The following is a 14,932-nucleotide window of genomic DNA, read 5'->3' as shown; positions in this document are numbered from 1 at the left end:
GGACACAAATAAATGACCTGGATGAGGAAGTGCAGGGATTGGTTAGTAAGTTTGCTGATGATGCAAAGGTTGGGGGTGTTGTGGATAGTGTGGAGGGCTGTCAGAGGTTACAGCGGGACATTGATAGGATGCAAAACTGGGCCGAGAAGTGGCAGATGGAGTTCAACCCAGGTAAGTGTGAAGTGAAGGTCAAATATGATGGCAGAATATAGTATTAATGGTAAGGCTTTTGGCTGTGTGGAGGATCAGAGGGATCTTGGGGTCCGAGTCCACAGGACGCTCAAAGCAGCTGCGCAGGTTGACTCTGTGGTTAAGAAGGCATACGGTGTATTGGCCTTCATTAATTGTGAATTGAATTTAGGAGCTGAGAGGTAATGTTGCAGCTATATAGGACCTTGGTCAGACCCCATTTGGAGTACTGTGCTCAGTTCTGGTCGCCTCACTACAGGAAGGATGTGGAAGCCATAGAAAGGTGCAAAGGAGATTTACAAGGATGTTTAAAAATGCAAACATGAAGAATTCTGCAGATGCTGGAAATTCAAGCAACACACATCAAAGTTGCTGGTGAAAGCAGCAGGCCAGGCAGCATCTCTAGGAAGAGGTACAGTCGACGTTTCAGGCCGAGACCCTTCCCCATGACTAACTGAAAGAAGAGCTAGTAAGAAGGATAGGAGAAGACAGGAGGGGGAGGGATGGAGCCAAGAGCTGGACAGTTGATTGGCAAAAGGGATATGAGAGGATCATGGGACAGAAGGCCCAGGGAGAAAGAAAAGGGGGAGGGGGGAAAAACCCAGAGGATGGGCAAGGGGTATAGTGAGAGGGACAGAGGGAGAAAAAGGAGAGAGAGAGAAAGAATGTGTGTATATAAATAAATAACGGATGGGGTACGATGGGGAGGTGGGGCATTAGCGGAAGTTTGAGAAGTCAATATTCATTCCATCAGGTTGGAGGCTACCCGGATGGAATATAAGGTGTTGTTCCTCCAACCTGAGTGTAGCTTCATCTTCACAGTAGAGGAGGCCGTGGATTGACATATCAGAATGGGATCAGAAAGCAGGATCTCCCAGTGGCCACACATTTTAATTCCACGTCCCATTCCGATATGTCTATCCACGGCCTCCTCTACTCCTCTCTCTCCTTTTTCTCCCTCTGTCCCTCTCACTATACCCCTTGCCCATCCTCTGGGTTTTTCCCCCCTGCCCCTTTTCTTTCTCCCTGGGCCTCCTGTCCCATGATCCTCTCATATCCCTTTTGCCAATCAACTGTCCAGCTCCTGGCTCCATCCCTCCCCCTCCTGTCCTCTCCTATCATTTTGGATCTCCCCCTCCCCCTCCCACTTTCAAATCTCTTACTAGCTCTTCTTTCAGTTAGTCCTGACAAAGGGTCTCGGCCTGAAACGTCGACTGTACCTCTTCCTAGAGATGCTGCCTGGCCTGCTGTGTTCACCAGCAACTTTGATGTGTGTTACAAGGATGTTGCCTGGATTGGGGAGCATGCCTTATGAGAACAGGTTGAGTGAACTCCGCCTTTTTTCCTTGGAGCGATGGAGGATGAGAGGTGACCTGATAGAGGTGTATAAGATGATGAGAGACATTGATCATGTGGATAGTCAGAGGCTTTTTCCCAGGGCTGAAATGGTTGCCACAAGAGGATACAGGTTTAAGGTGCTGGGGAGTAGGTACAGAGGAGATGTCAGGGGTAAGTTTTTTACTCAGAGAGTGGTATGTGTGTGGAATGGGCTGCCAGCAACGGTGGTGGAGGCAGATATGATAGGGTCTTTTAAGGGACTTTTGGATAGGTACCGGGAGCTTAGAAAAATAGAGGGCTATAGGTAAGCCTAGTAATTTCTAAGGTAGAGACATGTTCAGCACAACTTTGTAGGCCAAAGGGCCTGTATTGTGCTGTCGGTTTTCTGTGTTTCTATGACATCATAGGACCTGACAATGACAGAAATTTATCTTTGGGGCAAAGTCACATGTCAACAAAAAATAGTTTTTATTGTAATAATTTACATACAGAACACAAACCAAAAATTGAAAAGCAGCAATACAAAATTTTAAAAGACAGTAAATATCGGTCAGAAGCCACCATGGGAAATCCAAAGTGACTGACAACCACTGAAAGCTTCTACTCATTATGAAGCCATTATCAAGGTTAATGAGAATTAGGATACCTCTCAAGGGCAATTAATGAAGGAACAAATTATTCAAATTCTGTGCAGATCACAGTGAGACATTTGGAACAGTATGCAATTAATGGCACACTCCCTGTACAATAACACTAATGTATTTAACTAATCAGATAACAAAAGAATAATCCTGAAATTCTAAATTACAAAATTGTATTAATCCAGTTTACTGCTAGTAGCAACCAATGCTGCTGACCATGCCTTTTGTAAACCAATTTTCCAAACTAAAATGATGTGTACTGGGTGACCTAGTACTACTCCCAACCAAGGATCCCAGAAAAAAAATCTCCCTTTTACAAAACATTTGGAAAATTTATTCCACATATTTAATCTTCTGCTTAAATACCAATCAAACCTGTCAATACTGCTGAATGTACAGTATTCATATGTCAATTACATTTCCCTCTATGGCCCTCTCTGTTACATCACCCAAATCTCCATGAAGTAGGTTATAGTCAATTTTCTTTTAAATTCATGCTATCTTTCTGTAATCAATCTATTCTTGTTCAATAAATGTTAATTCTGTCCATGATTATGTTAATTACTAAAATAGTGCTAACTAATCAGATTAATTGAAGTGAATAATTAAAGAGCTAAAGAACACAAGGAAAATTTTACTAGACTCAGCCCACACTAAAAAATAAAAGCAAATCCCTGTTATACATCACCCCATCCAACAATACTTGATGATGCAAAAATAATTACATTACCATACCATCAAAAAGGAGAGTAATTGTACCTGGTTAGGAAAAGCACAAAAAGTAGTAGATAGATGGTCCTGATCTTCTATCTATGGAGTTAGCACATTCTCCCTGGACCACATGGGCTTTCCCTGGTGTTCTAGTTTCCACAGTGAGTGACCTGGCTAGAGCAAACTGCCCCAGTATGTAGCTGAGAGGTAGAATCTTGGAGAACTGGGCAGTTGATAGTGAAATGAAATTAGATTGGTGTAAATGGGAGCTTAATCATCTACACAAGCTCAATAAAACAAATGGCCAGTGCCTGGGCAGAGATTCCATGATTATAACTCTATGATAAAATCAAATGATTTGAAATAGATCATTGCAATGTATTATCAACTGTAGAGTTGATCAGGTTTGAATAGTGGGAATGAGTGAAGAGAGTTTTATTAGATCAAGGTTTTGGAGAACATTAAGCCAAGCTTCTGTTCAAGAGATTAAATGTAGGAAAAAGTTAAATACAAGAACATAATCCTATATTTCAGTTTTAGATATGTATCACTAGTTTTATTTGTTTTTATTGACAGATATACTGTACCCATTCTACAGAAAGATTTGTTTTTATTGACAGATATACTGTACCCATTCTACAGAAAGATTTGTTTTTATTGACAGATATACTGTACCCATTCTACAGAAAGATTCAGTCTACAGTCTAAATGTTATGCCCTTACTGTAGATAGGCCATCAATGTAACATCATCACAGTGAACATTATTAATGAAGTAGTTAAAAGCAATTCATCACAAAGTAAGACCAAAAATTCAATATAAATTCCATAATAGTTTCTCCATGTACTGAAAGACAGTTAAAGCATGGTACAGTAAAGCCATATAGACAGGCTCCCATCATTGGACAGAGTCCCAATACAATATATTAACACCTGCATCCAATTAAAGCTATAAACAGACTAATTAGGGCCTTACCAAATACCTATTTCACATATTTCAATGCATAACATGTGTCATCACCCTTTCCTTTTCTACTTGCCTCATTGTCCAAAAACAGTAAAGCGATGTCTTTGAAATTACAAAGCCACAGAGAAGTTTTTGTGACAAAATACTTTGTACATGGGAGGTTAAACAGAGAATATACAAGGAGAATGGGAAGCCAAATAATCTTCTATGTGCATTTAAGGTAGGTTTCTTGAGTAGCATGTCCAAGAATCAGCAAAATGGAAGGAGGAGTAAAACTCGCTTACTAATCCAACAATAAGTGGTATTAATTGAACACCAATTGCAAAATAATGAGTCAAACTTAAGCTTTTTACTAGGATTTGCGATTTGGCAATTCCAATTTCATTAGGATGCGACGGCAATTACTAACAGCGAGCTGGGCTCAGACAAAATTGCAGAAATGTTCAAGAACTTACTTCGGTTAACACAGATAAGAGATTCTGCTTATGTTGGAAATCTTGAGCAACACACACACACACAAAATGCTAAAGGAAGTTAGCAGGTTCAGGCAGCACCTCTGGAGGGAAATGAACAATCAACATTTTGGGCTGAAACACTGCAGGTCTTGATGAAGAATCTCAGTCAAAAATCTTGACTGTTCATTTCCCTCCATTTCTGCTGCCTGACCTGCTCCGTTCATCTAGCACTTTGTCTGTGTTACTCACTATTTGGTTAAATACAGAATGAACATACATCCTGAATGTGAAAGACCTCCACTTACCACATGAAACATCATGGACAATAGAAACAGTAAGAAATGACATGAAATTGAAGGAAAAAGCCAACAAATGAGTAAAGAATAATTTAAACCCAAAAGATCAGAAAGGTAAAGAGCAGCAAAACACAAAGGAATATAAAAAATATGTGAGTAATATCAAGATTAAGAGACAATGTTTCAGGCCTTCATCAGTACTGGAAAAAAAGAAGAGATGTTAGAGCATGAAGTTGGGGGGAGGGGAGGAAGAAGTACAATGTGGTAGGTAATAGTTGAAACCAGGAGAGGGGTAGAGTGAAGTAAACGGCTGGAAAGCTGATAGGTGAAAGAAAGAAAGGGCTGGAGAAAGGGGAATCTGACAGGAGATAGTAGAAGACCATGGAAGAAAGGGAATCAGGAGGAGCAACAGAGGGAGATGAAGTGAGAGGGGGAAATAGGAATGGGAATGATGAAGGGGTGGGGCAATTACCGGAAGTTCGAGATATTGATGTTCATACCGTCAGGTTGGAGGCTACCCAGATGGAATAAAAGGTGTTGCCTCTCCAACCTGAGTGTGTCCTCATCGCAGCAGTAGAGGAGACCATGAACTAACATGTTGGAATGAGAAAGGGAAGTAGAATTGAAGTGGCCACCAGCATGTCCCAACTTTTCTGGCAGACAGTGCACAGGTGCCCAACGAAGCAGTCTCCCAATCTGTATCGTGTAGAGTCACCATTCCCGTTCTCATTTCCGTCTCTCCCGTCATCTCCTTACCTGCCCATTACTTCACTTCCCTCTGGTGCTATTTCCCCTTCCCTTTCTTCCATGGTCTTTGACCCTCTCCTATCAGATTCCCCCTTCTTCAGCCCTTTATCTCTTTCACCTATCAGCTCCCAGCCCTTTACTACACCTGTCCCCCTCTCCCAGTTTGAACATCACCTTCCTCTCCTCCCCCAATGTTTTTACTCTAACTTCACATCTTTTGAGTATAAAAGGTGATCATTTTTTTTTGGCGGTTTGATCAACGCAATTCTGTTTACGCAGGAAAGAAACACGATGGTCGTTTGCCTCCCAGGTGCCAGGATCAGGATGTTTCTGATCACGTCCACGATATCCTGAAGTGGGAAGGTGAACAGCCAGAGGTCGTGGTACATATTCATACCAACGACTTAGGTAGGAAAAGAGAGGAGGTCCTGAAAACAGACTACAGGGAGTTAGGAAGGAAGTTGAGAAGCAGAACCTCAAAGGTAGTAATCTTGGGATTTTAAACGCAAACAACAGGAATTCTGCAGATGCTGGAAATTCAAGCAACACACATAAAAGTTGCTGGTGAATGCAGCAGACCAGGCAGCATCTCTAGGAAGAGGTGCAGTCGACGTATCAGGCCGAGACCCTTCGTCAGGAGTCCTGACGAAGGGTCTCGGCCTGAAACGTCGTCTGCACCTCTTCCTAGAGATGCTGCCTGGCCTGCTGCGTTCACCAGCAACTTTTATGTGTGTTGCTTGAATCTTGGGATTATTGCCTGTTCCACGTGACAATGAGTATAGGAACAGAGTGAGGTGGAAGATAAATGCGTGGCTGAGGGATTGGAGAAGGGGGCTGGGATTCAGATTTCTGGATCATTGGAATGACCTGTACAAAAAGGACAAGTTGCACTTGAATCCAAGGGGGACTAATATCCTGGCGGGGAGGTTTGCTAAGTCTTTTGGGGAGAGTTTAAACTAGGATTGCTGGGGGGTTGGAACCAAATTGAAGAGACAGAGGAAAGGGCGGTTGGCTCACAAATTGAAAAAGCTTGTAGACAGTGCGAGAGGGAGGATAGTCAGGTGATAGAGAAGGGATACGCTTAGACTGATGGTTTGAGTTGTGTCTATTTTAATGCAAGAAGCATCATAAACAAAGCGAACAAGCTCAGAACGTGGATCAGAACTTGGAACTATGATGTTGTGGCCATTACAGAGACTTGGATGGTTCAGGGGCAGGAATAGTTACTTGGAGTGCCAGGCTTTAGATGTTTCAGAAAGGACAGGGAGGGAGGCAAAAGAGGTGGGGGCATGGCACTGCTGATCAGAGATAGTGTCACGGCTGCAGAAAAGGAGGAAGTCATGGAGGGATTGTCTACTGAGTCTCTGTGGGCGGAAGTTAGGAACAGCAAGGGGCCAATAACTCTACTGGGTGTTTTTTTATACACCATCCAATAGTAACAGGGACATCAAGGGGCAGATAGGGAGACAGATTCTGGAAAGATGCAATAATAACAGGTTTGTCATGATGGGAGATTTTAATTTCCCAAATATTGATTGGCATCTCCCTACAGAAAGGGGTTTAGATGGGGTGGAGTTTGTTAGGTGTGTTCAGGAAGGTTTCTTGACACAATATGTAGACAAGCCTACAAGCGGAGAGGCTATACTTGATCTGATATTGGGAAATGAACCTGGTCAGGTGTCAGGTCTCTCAGTGGGAGAGCATTTTGGATATAGTGATCACAATTCTATCTCCTTTACCATAGCACTGGAGAGGGATAGGAACAAACAAGTTAGGAAAGCATTTAATTGGAGTAAGGGGAACTTGGAAGCATAAATTGGGAACGGATGTCCTCAGGGAAATATACGGCAGAAATGTGGCAAATGCTTAGGGGATATTTGAGTGGTGTTCTGCATAGGTACGTTCCAATGAGACAGGAAAAATATGGTAGGGTACAGGAACTGTGCTGTACAAAGGCCGTTTAAAATCTAATCAAGAAGAAAAGAAAAGCTTATGAAAGGTTGAAAAAACTAGGTAATGACAGAGATCCAGAAAATTATAAGGCTAGCAGGAAAGAGCTTAAGAATGAAATTAGGAGAGCCAGAAGAGGCCATGAGAAGGCCTTGGTGAGCAGGATTAAGGAAGACCCTAAGGCATTCTAAAAGTATGTGAAGAGCAAGAGGATACGACGTGAGAGAATAGGACCAATCAAGTGTGACAGTGGAAAGGTGTGTATGGAACCCGAGGAGATAGCGGACATACTTAATACTTCAGTATTTACTATGCAAAAGGCCCTTGGTGATTGTAGGGATGATTTACAGCGGACTGAAAAGCTTGAGCATATAGACATTAAGAAAGAGGATGTGCTGGAGCTTTTAGAAAGCATCAAATTGGATAAGTCACCAGGACCAGATGAAATACTGTATACCCTAGGCTACTCTGGGAGGCGAGGGAGGAGATTGCTGAGCCTCTGGCAATGATCTTTGCATCATCAGTGGGGACGGGGGAGATTCCAGAGGATTGGAGGGTTGCAGATGTTGTTCCTTTGTTCAAGAAAGGGAGTAGAGATAGTCCAGGAAATTATAGACCAGTGAGTCTTACTTCAGTGGTTGGTAAGTTGATGGAGAAGATCCTGAGAGACAGGACTTATGAACATTTGGAGAGGCATAATATGATTAGGAATAGTCAGCATGGCTTTGTGAAAGGCAGGTCGTGCCTTATGAGCCTGACTGAATTTTTTGAGGATGTGATTAAACACGTTGACAAAAGTAGAGCAGTAGATTTCAGCAAGGCATTTGATAAGGTACCCCATGCAAGGCTTATTGAGAAAGTAAGGAGGCATGGGATCCAAGGGGACCTTGCTTTCTGGATCCAGAACTGGCTTGCCCACAGAAGGCAAAGAGTGGTTGTAGACGGGTCCTATTCTGCATGGAGGTTGGTGACAAGTGGTGTGCCTCAGGGATCTGTTCCGGGATCCCTTCTCTTCATGAAAGTGGAGGGATGAATGAGTAAATTTAATGATGATACAAAGGTTGGGGGCGTTCTGGATAGTGTGGAGGTCTGTCAGAGGTTACAGCGGGACATCGATAGGATGCAAAACTGGGCTGAAAAGTGGCAGCTGGAGTTCAACCCAGACAAGTGTGTGGTGCAAACACGAGGAATTCTGCAGATGCTGGAAATTCAAGCAAAACACATCCAAGTTGCTAGTGAACGCAGCAGGCCAGGCAGCATCTCTAGGAAGAGGTACAGTCGACGTTTCGGGCCGAGACCCTTCATCAGGACTAACTGAAAGAAGAGCTAGTAAAAGATCCATTTTGGTAGGTTAAATGTGATGGCAGAATATAGTATTAATGGTACTGTTGGCAGTGTGGAGGATCACAGGGATCTTGGGGTCCGTGTCCACAGGACACTCAAAGCTGCTGCGCAGGTTGACTGTGTGATTACGGCGCCATACAATGCATTGGCCTTCATCAAATGTGGGATTAAGTTCAAGAGCCAAGAGGTAATGTTACAGCTGTATAGAACCCTGGTCTGACCCCACTTGGAGTACTGTGCGCAGTTCTGGTCACCTCACTACAAGAAGGATGTGGAAACTATAGAAAGGGTGCAGAGGAGATTTATAAGGATGTTGCCTGGACTGGGGAGCATGTCTTATGAGAATAGGTTGAGTGAACTTGGCCTTTTCTCCTTGGAGTGACGGAGGATGAGAGGCGACCTGATAGAGGTGTATAAGATGATGAGAGGCATTGATCGCGTGGATAGTCAGAGGCTTTTTCCCAGGGCTGAAATGGTGCATGGAAGTGGGTACAGAGGAGATGTCAGGGGTAAGTTTTTTTTTTATGCTGAGTGTGGTGAGTGCATGGAATGGGCTGCCAGCGACTGTGGTGGAGGCGGATACAATAGGGTCTTTTAAGAGGCTCCTACATGGAACTTAGAAAAATAGAGGACTAAGGTAACCCTAAATAATTTATGAAGTACGTACGTGTTCGGCACAGTATTGTGAGCCAAAGGGCCTGTGTTGTGCTGTAGGTTTTCTATGTCTCTATGTTGCTGTCTCTTTCACCTATCAGCTTCCTAGCCCTTTACTTCACCCTTCATCCCCTCCCAGTTTGAACATCACCTTCTTCCCCTCCTCTCACATTTTAAGTCCAACTTCTCATCTTTTTTTCCAGTCCTGATGAAGGGTCTCGGCACAAAATGTGGACTGTTTACTCTTATCCATAGATGCTGCCTGGTCTGCTGAGTTCCTCCAGCATTCACTGTGTGTTGCTTGGATTTCCAGCATCTGCAGATTTTCTCATCAAGATTAAGAGTGTTTGTACAATAATATTGGAGGAAAATTACTGCCATTGGAAATGATAGCCTAATGAGCTAACCTAAGAAAATAGCGAATTTATTGAATGATTGTAAAGACAAGAAACAGATAATAAACCTGACATTCTTGGGAAAATAATAAGGAATCAAAGTATACTGAACTTCACAAAAGGAAAATGAATTACATGAACAGCACTTAATGGGAACAAATCTTGCTGTGCTATAATATCATAAGCATTGAATTAGTATGCAATAATTAGCCAGAAAGTCTGGATATAAATCATAAAAATAAGGCTCCCAAAAATCATTGTTACAATAATTACTGAATAAATGCTTATTTTGTGCAGGTCCTCTGGACAAACAATGCATTTTGTTTTTTAAAAGCATGACATTTTAATATATTATGATCCATACACAAGTTAATGCAGCAATCTTTCCATGATATATTATGCAGAAAAAAAATATACTTCTTTAAAATCTAAACTTCATTGCATTGCCCATTTGCAACAAAATAGCCCTTTATTGGGTCCACAGTTCTACTATATTACACCACACAGTAGATTTAACTGCAGCTTAACTGCAGCCTGATAGATACAACATAGAAACAATCTAAAGCAAATTGAACACTATTATTCTTGTCACTCTCTTTGATGTCATTATTTGCCCACTCAAAAATAAGTCCACATATGCTACTTTTTCATGCTTGATTTTAATATATGATAATACATTTAGATTATATGGAAGCAATTACTATTAGAAACAGTGTGATGATTTCAGCTGTTAAGCCTCAGTTTAACATCTAAATCCTTATAGTTCTCTGATTTTAAATACCATACTTACTTTGATCAATGGAGAAGCCCCCAAAGCTATCAAGGCCTTAGCTTGCTGAGTTAAAATATACTGAAAGCCTTCACAAACATACCATTCACAGCCTTGATCTGTAATACAACGTGGAACACAGATTAGTACATTGTAAGTTTAGATCTGTAAACTAATTATCTATTCATTATTATTCATTGGAGATCAATAAGTACTTTTATGTGACTAGCTACAACATTCTATGTAGTTCTATTCGTGCAAGTTGATAGGTTTTTCTCTTTATCATGCCAAAATTATTAAATTACAAATTTTCCACTTGTATATACTACAGCTATTAAAGATAATTTTGAAGTTATTTGCATGATGCAATTTGGAGCAATATAATTCACATTTCACTTATCCTTTAGATTCAAAGGCATTACTGACCATCTGTGGAGGTCACAATTGATGAAAAACTCAACTGGATCAGCCACATAAATACTGTAGCTAGAAGAGCAGGTCAAAAGCTGAGTGACTTACCCTCTGACACCCCAAAGCCTGTATGATGAAATATCCTCCCCTTGCCTAGATGAACACAGCTTCCACAACTCTCAAGTTGCCTGATCCCCTTCAGGACTAAGCAGCCTGCTTGGTTGGTACCCCATCTAGGTCCCTCTAGCACAGTCACTGCAGTGGATCCCATCTACACTATACACTACAGTAACTTGCCCAGTTAATCTAACAACACTAATAAGCTCCAAAATGTATTATCACCATCAAAAATACTGCCTTCCAGAAAAAACAAAGGCAGAGCTGAACAGGCTGATTAACAATCTGGAATTATGCCACAATTATTTTACTAACGCTACATCATGAGTGTCTTTATCAATTTGCTTCCTCCTAGGGGTTCCCAACCTGGGGTCGACAACCTAGTGGTGGGGTTGACCAAACAGAGGACAGTCAGTGGTTTGGTCTCTGGCATTGAGTCTGGCTCTGTGACCCAGAAGGGAAGGGGGTAGAAGAGGCTTGCGGTGGCGATAGGGGATTCATTAGTTAGGAGAACAGATAGGAAGTTCTGTAGATTCCCAGATGGTATGTTGCCTCCTGGATTCCAGGGTCTGGGATCGAGTCCTCAGCATTCTTAAATGGGAGAGTTAACAGCCAGAGGTCGTGGTCCATGTCGGTACCAATGTTATGGGTAGGATGAGTGACAGAGTTCTGTATAGGAAGTTCAAAGAATTCGGTAGTAAGTTAAAGGACAGAACCTCCAGGGTTGTGATCCTAGGATTGTTCTCCATGTCACATGAAGCCAGAGAGTGGGAGAACATTGCTTCTCTGACTGGAGGCCTGTGACTAGTAGGGTGCCGTAGGAATCGGTGCTGGATCCGTTGTTGTTTGTCATCTATATCAATGATCTGGATGATAATGTAGTTAACTGGATCAGCAAATTCGCAAATGACATCATGATTGGGGGTGTAGTGAGGAAGCCTATCATGGCTTGCACAGGGATCTGCATCAGCTGGAAAAGTGGACTGAAAAACAGCAGATGGAATTTAATGCAGACAAGTATGAGGTTCTGAACTTTGGTGGACCAACCATAGTAGGTCTTAAACTGTAAACAGTAGGGCACTGAGGAGTCTGGTTGAACAAAGGGATCTGGGATCACAGGTCCATAATTAGTTGAAAGTGGCATCACAGGTAGATAGGGTCATAAAGAAAGCTTTTGGTACACTGGCCTTCAGAAATCAATTTATTGAGAACAGAAGATGGGATGTTATGTTGAAGTTGTATACGATGTTGGTGAGGCCTGATTTGGAGTATTGTGTGCAGGTCTGGTCACCCTAGCTACAGTAAAGATGTAAATACGGTTGAAAGCATACAAAGAAAATTTACAAGGAAACATGAGGGGAAACTTCTTCATTCAGAGGGTCATGAGAGTGTGAACTGAGCTGCTAGCACAAGTGGTGCATGTGAATTCAATTTCAACGTTTAAGAGCAATTTGGATAGGTCAATGAATAGTAGGGATATGGAGGGCTATGGTCCCAGTGCAGGTTGATGGGAGTGGGCAGTTTAAATGATTTTGGTATGGGCTAGATGGGCTGAAGGGCCTGATTCTGTGATGAAGTTCTCTGTGACTCTAACCATTTATTTGCTTTGAAATAAAGTGTATTTGTAACAGATTGCATATAAAAGGCACTAATACCAGAGACAAAAAGATGTGTTTTGTACCTCCTATGAATGTCTATGAATGCCAATGAAGCCAACTGTGGCAAAACTCTGATAATCTGCTCTCCGATTATCCAGATGGTTGGACATCTGGCTCATGAGATAATATTCTAAACCCCTTTCAACTGACTGGGGCCCCTGGTTCCAGTGCTCCTTTTCAACTCTGTCTACTGAGAAATAACAGTGCAAGTTATTTTTTTTTAAATCACTATTTCATTTGGATATTAGGAATAGTATCTGAAAATCCGGTGGTCTAGCAACATCTAAATGGTTTTCGGTACGGACTAGATGGGCCAAAGGATCTGTTTATGTGCTGTACTTCTCTTTGACTCTATTCGAAACTTCTGAATTCGTAACTTATGAATTCTATCCAAGTCACGTTATTGTAGATTTACTGCATTTGAATATTGGAGAAAGAAACTGCAAATGTTGGAAGTTCAAAACAGAACCAGAAAATGCTGGAAACACTCAGCAGGTCAAGCAGCACCAGCGAATATTGCCATTTCAGATTGTGGCCTCTCTCTCTCTCTCACAGATATGTATTCTTTTGTGTTTCAATTTGTTTCTTATTGCTTCTGCCTTTTTTAAGGAGTAAAATTTGACTTAACAACTTTGGTTGGAAAATGACCAAAACACACTAATTTTTTCACTCCTACCATCTCTGCCATTTTAAACATACCACATTTTTCCCCATTATGATGAAGGATCCTACGCTTACTCCACTGAAAATTTCTCTCTTCTCTATCTGCAGAGTTCTTTCAGATTTTTCTGCTTTTGGCTTTATTGTAATAACTTTACTCGACTTGGAAAATCATCCTTGATTTTTCTTTTCAAACATCAAAGGGTTTGAATAAAGATATAAGTGAGGTTGATTCTATCCTTGGTCAATTGAGTCATATGACATTCCTACAACTTTACTTCAAATTCAGGTTCACCATTATTTGAAAAGTTGACAAAATATTATATCTCTTTTCTTTAACATCATACACATTACTTATCAAAATGGAATCTGATGTGTTAATTTTCTTTTTTTCACCCAATTTTGTCAAACAATATTCATGATTTCCAATCCATCACGTGAAGTATTATTTATTCGTCTGCTAGGAAAGCACACAGGCTCTTATCAATTCTAGTAAGCAAACGAATGGTGATTAACCCCGAAGTAATGTACTTTACCAAATACTTCACAAGGTCGTTTTAATTTTTATTAGACCAGGGGACCAACTATATTCCCAACATTTTTTTTTTGTGTGGCTGGGACAAAAAAAGTGTACAGTCCTTCAAAGCCAGAAATGTAATAGATAGGTAGAACGAATAAGCAGGACACAGGAGAATACAATCAGAAGCTGTTAACTTTCAGCAGAGCATACAGTAACTGATAGCTCATTATTCTGTTATAGAAGATGTACGAATTTAAATTGCAAGGATGAAGGTTAAATCTAATTGCTCAATAAGAGAATTAATTTGATGGAATGACTCTAGAGAAGCAAAGTCTCCCCAGCCTTCACACTGTCATGTGTTCAGCTCTGATTGTCATTGCTGTGAAGTTGGAAATCTCTGTAATATTATCTATCATGCTACCTTTGTATACAAATTCAACAAGTATATGATGAGCAAGATTGACTGATCAGTGATCCACCCAAGCTTTCACTCATTAGCAAGGTCCAGGTAAAATAAAATCTGTCTATAAGCAAAAAGGCTGGCTATGCCCTCAGATAGGCTTTGCTATCTAGCAATGGCTCACCCCTGACTCAGGAATTATAAAAGAGTGAAAATTTACAAATGAAGTATTTTTAACTTCTCCATGCTAATTTGACATGAAGCAATCCAGCCCTAGATAAAATGATGTACTGTAAATGCATAACCTGAAACATTCTAAATGCCTTGCCTTAAAGATGCACTTTTAAATCTGTGCAGAAAACATTCCCAAAACATTATGATCCAGCAGAAATCCAAATGCAAGCTGACAAACAAAAGAACTCAAATTATAAGACTGCAGGACACAGAATCTACACTCACCTAGTTTTTTTCTTTTCCTCAGTCCCCTGGAAATAGTATTCACTCTTGCATTTTGCATAAATAACTCAGAGGCAATATCTGCTGTTTTCTGCAAGAACAAGGAAAAATACTTTAACTTAAATATGTTTCACAACATAGATGAAATCATTTAATATTTGAATGAACAATACAGAAACTGATACCATTCTATTCAATTCAAATTTAATTGTCATTCAGTAGTACATGAATACTCACGAATACAGTCAAATGACAC

The 14,932-nt window shown here is 41.0% G+C and overlaps 1 protein-coding gene across 3 annotated transcripts in view; it reads right to left on the bottom strand.

The window, feature by feature from the left end:
- The window catches only part of taf1b (TATA box binding protein (Tbp)-associated factor, RNA polymerase I, B), a 122,027-nt gene that overhangs the window by 101,905 nt on the left and 5,190 nt on the right, over positions 1 to 14,932 (bottom strand). For all 3 annotated transcript variants that reach the window (XR_011885006.1, XM_072251216.1, XM_072251217.1), the window contains exons 3-4: positions 14,680 to 14,767; positions 10,476 to 10,573 (exon numbers count right to left, since the gene is read on the bottom strand). Coding sequence is in view for 2 of the 3 variants with exons in the window: in XM_072251216.1 (XP_072107317.1) it covers positions 10,476 to 10,573; positions 14,680 to 14,767 (186 nt within the window). In the remaining variant the exon portion in view is untranslated. The remainder of the gene's footprint in view (positions 1 to 10,475; positions 10,574 to 14,679; positions 14,768 to 14,932) is intronic.

Source organism: Mobula birostris, chromosome 2, assembly GCF_030028105.1.
Source record: "Mobula birostris isolate sMobBir1 chromosome 2, sMobBir1.hap1, whole genome shotgun sequence".
NCBI classification, from domain to species: Eukaryota; Metazoa; Chordata; class Chondrichthyes; order Myliobatiformes; family Myliobatidae; genus Mobula; species Mobula birostris.
The sequence above is the reverse complement of the archived record's forward strand: the minus strand, read 5'-3'. Positions and strand labels throughout refer to the sequence as shown.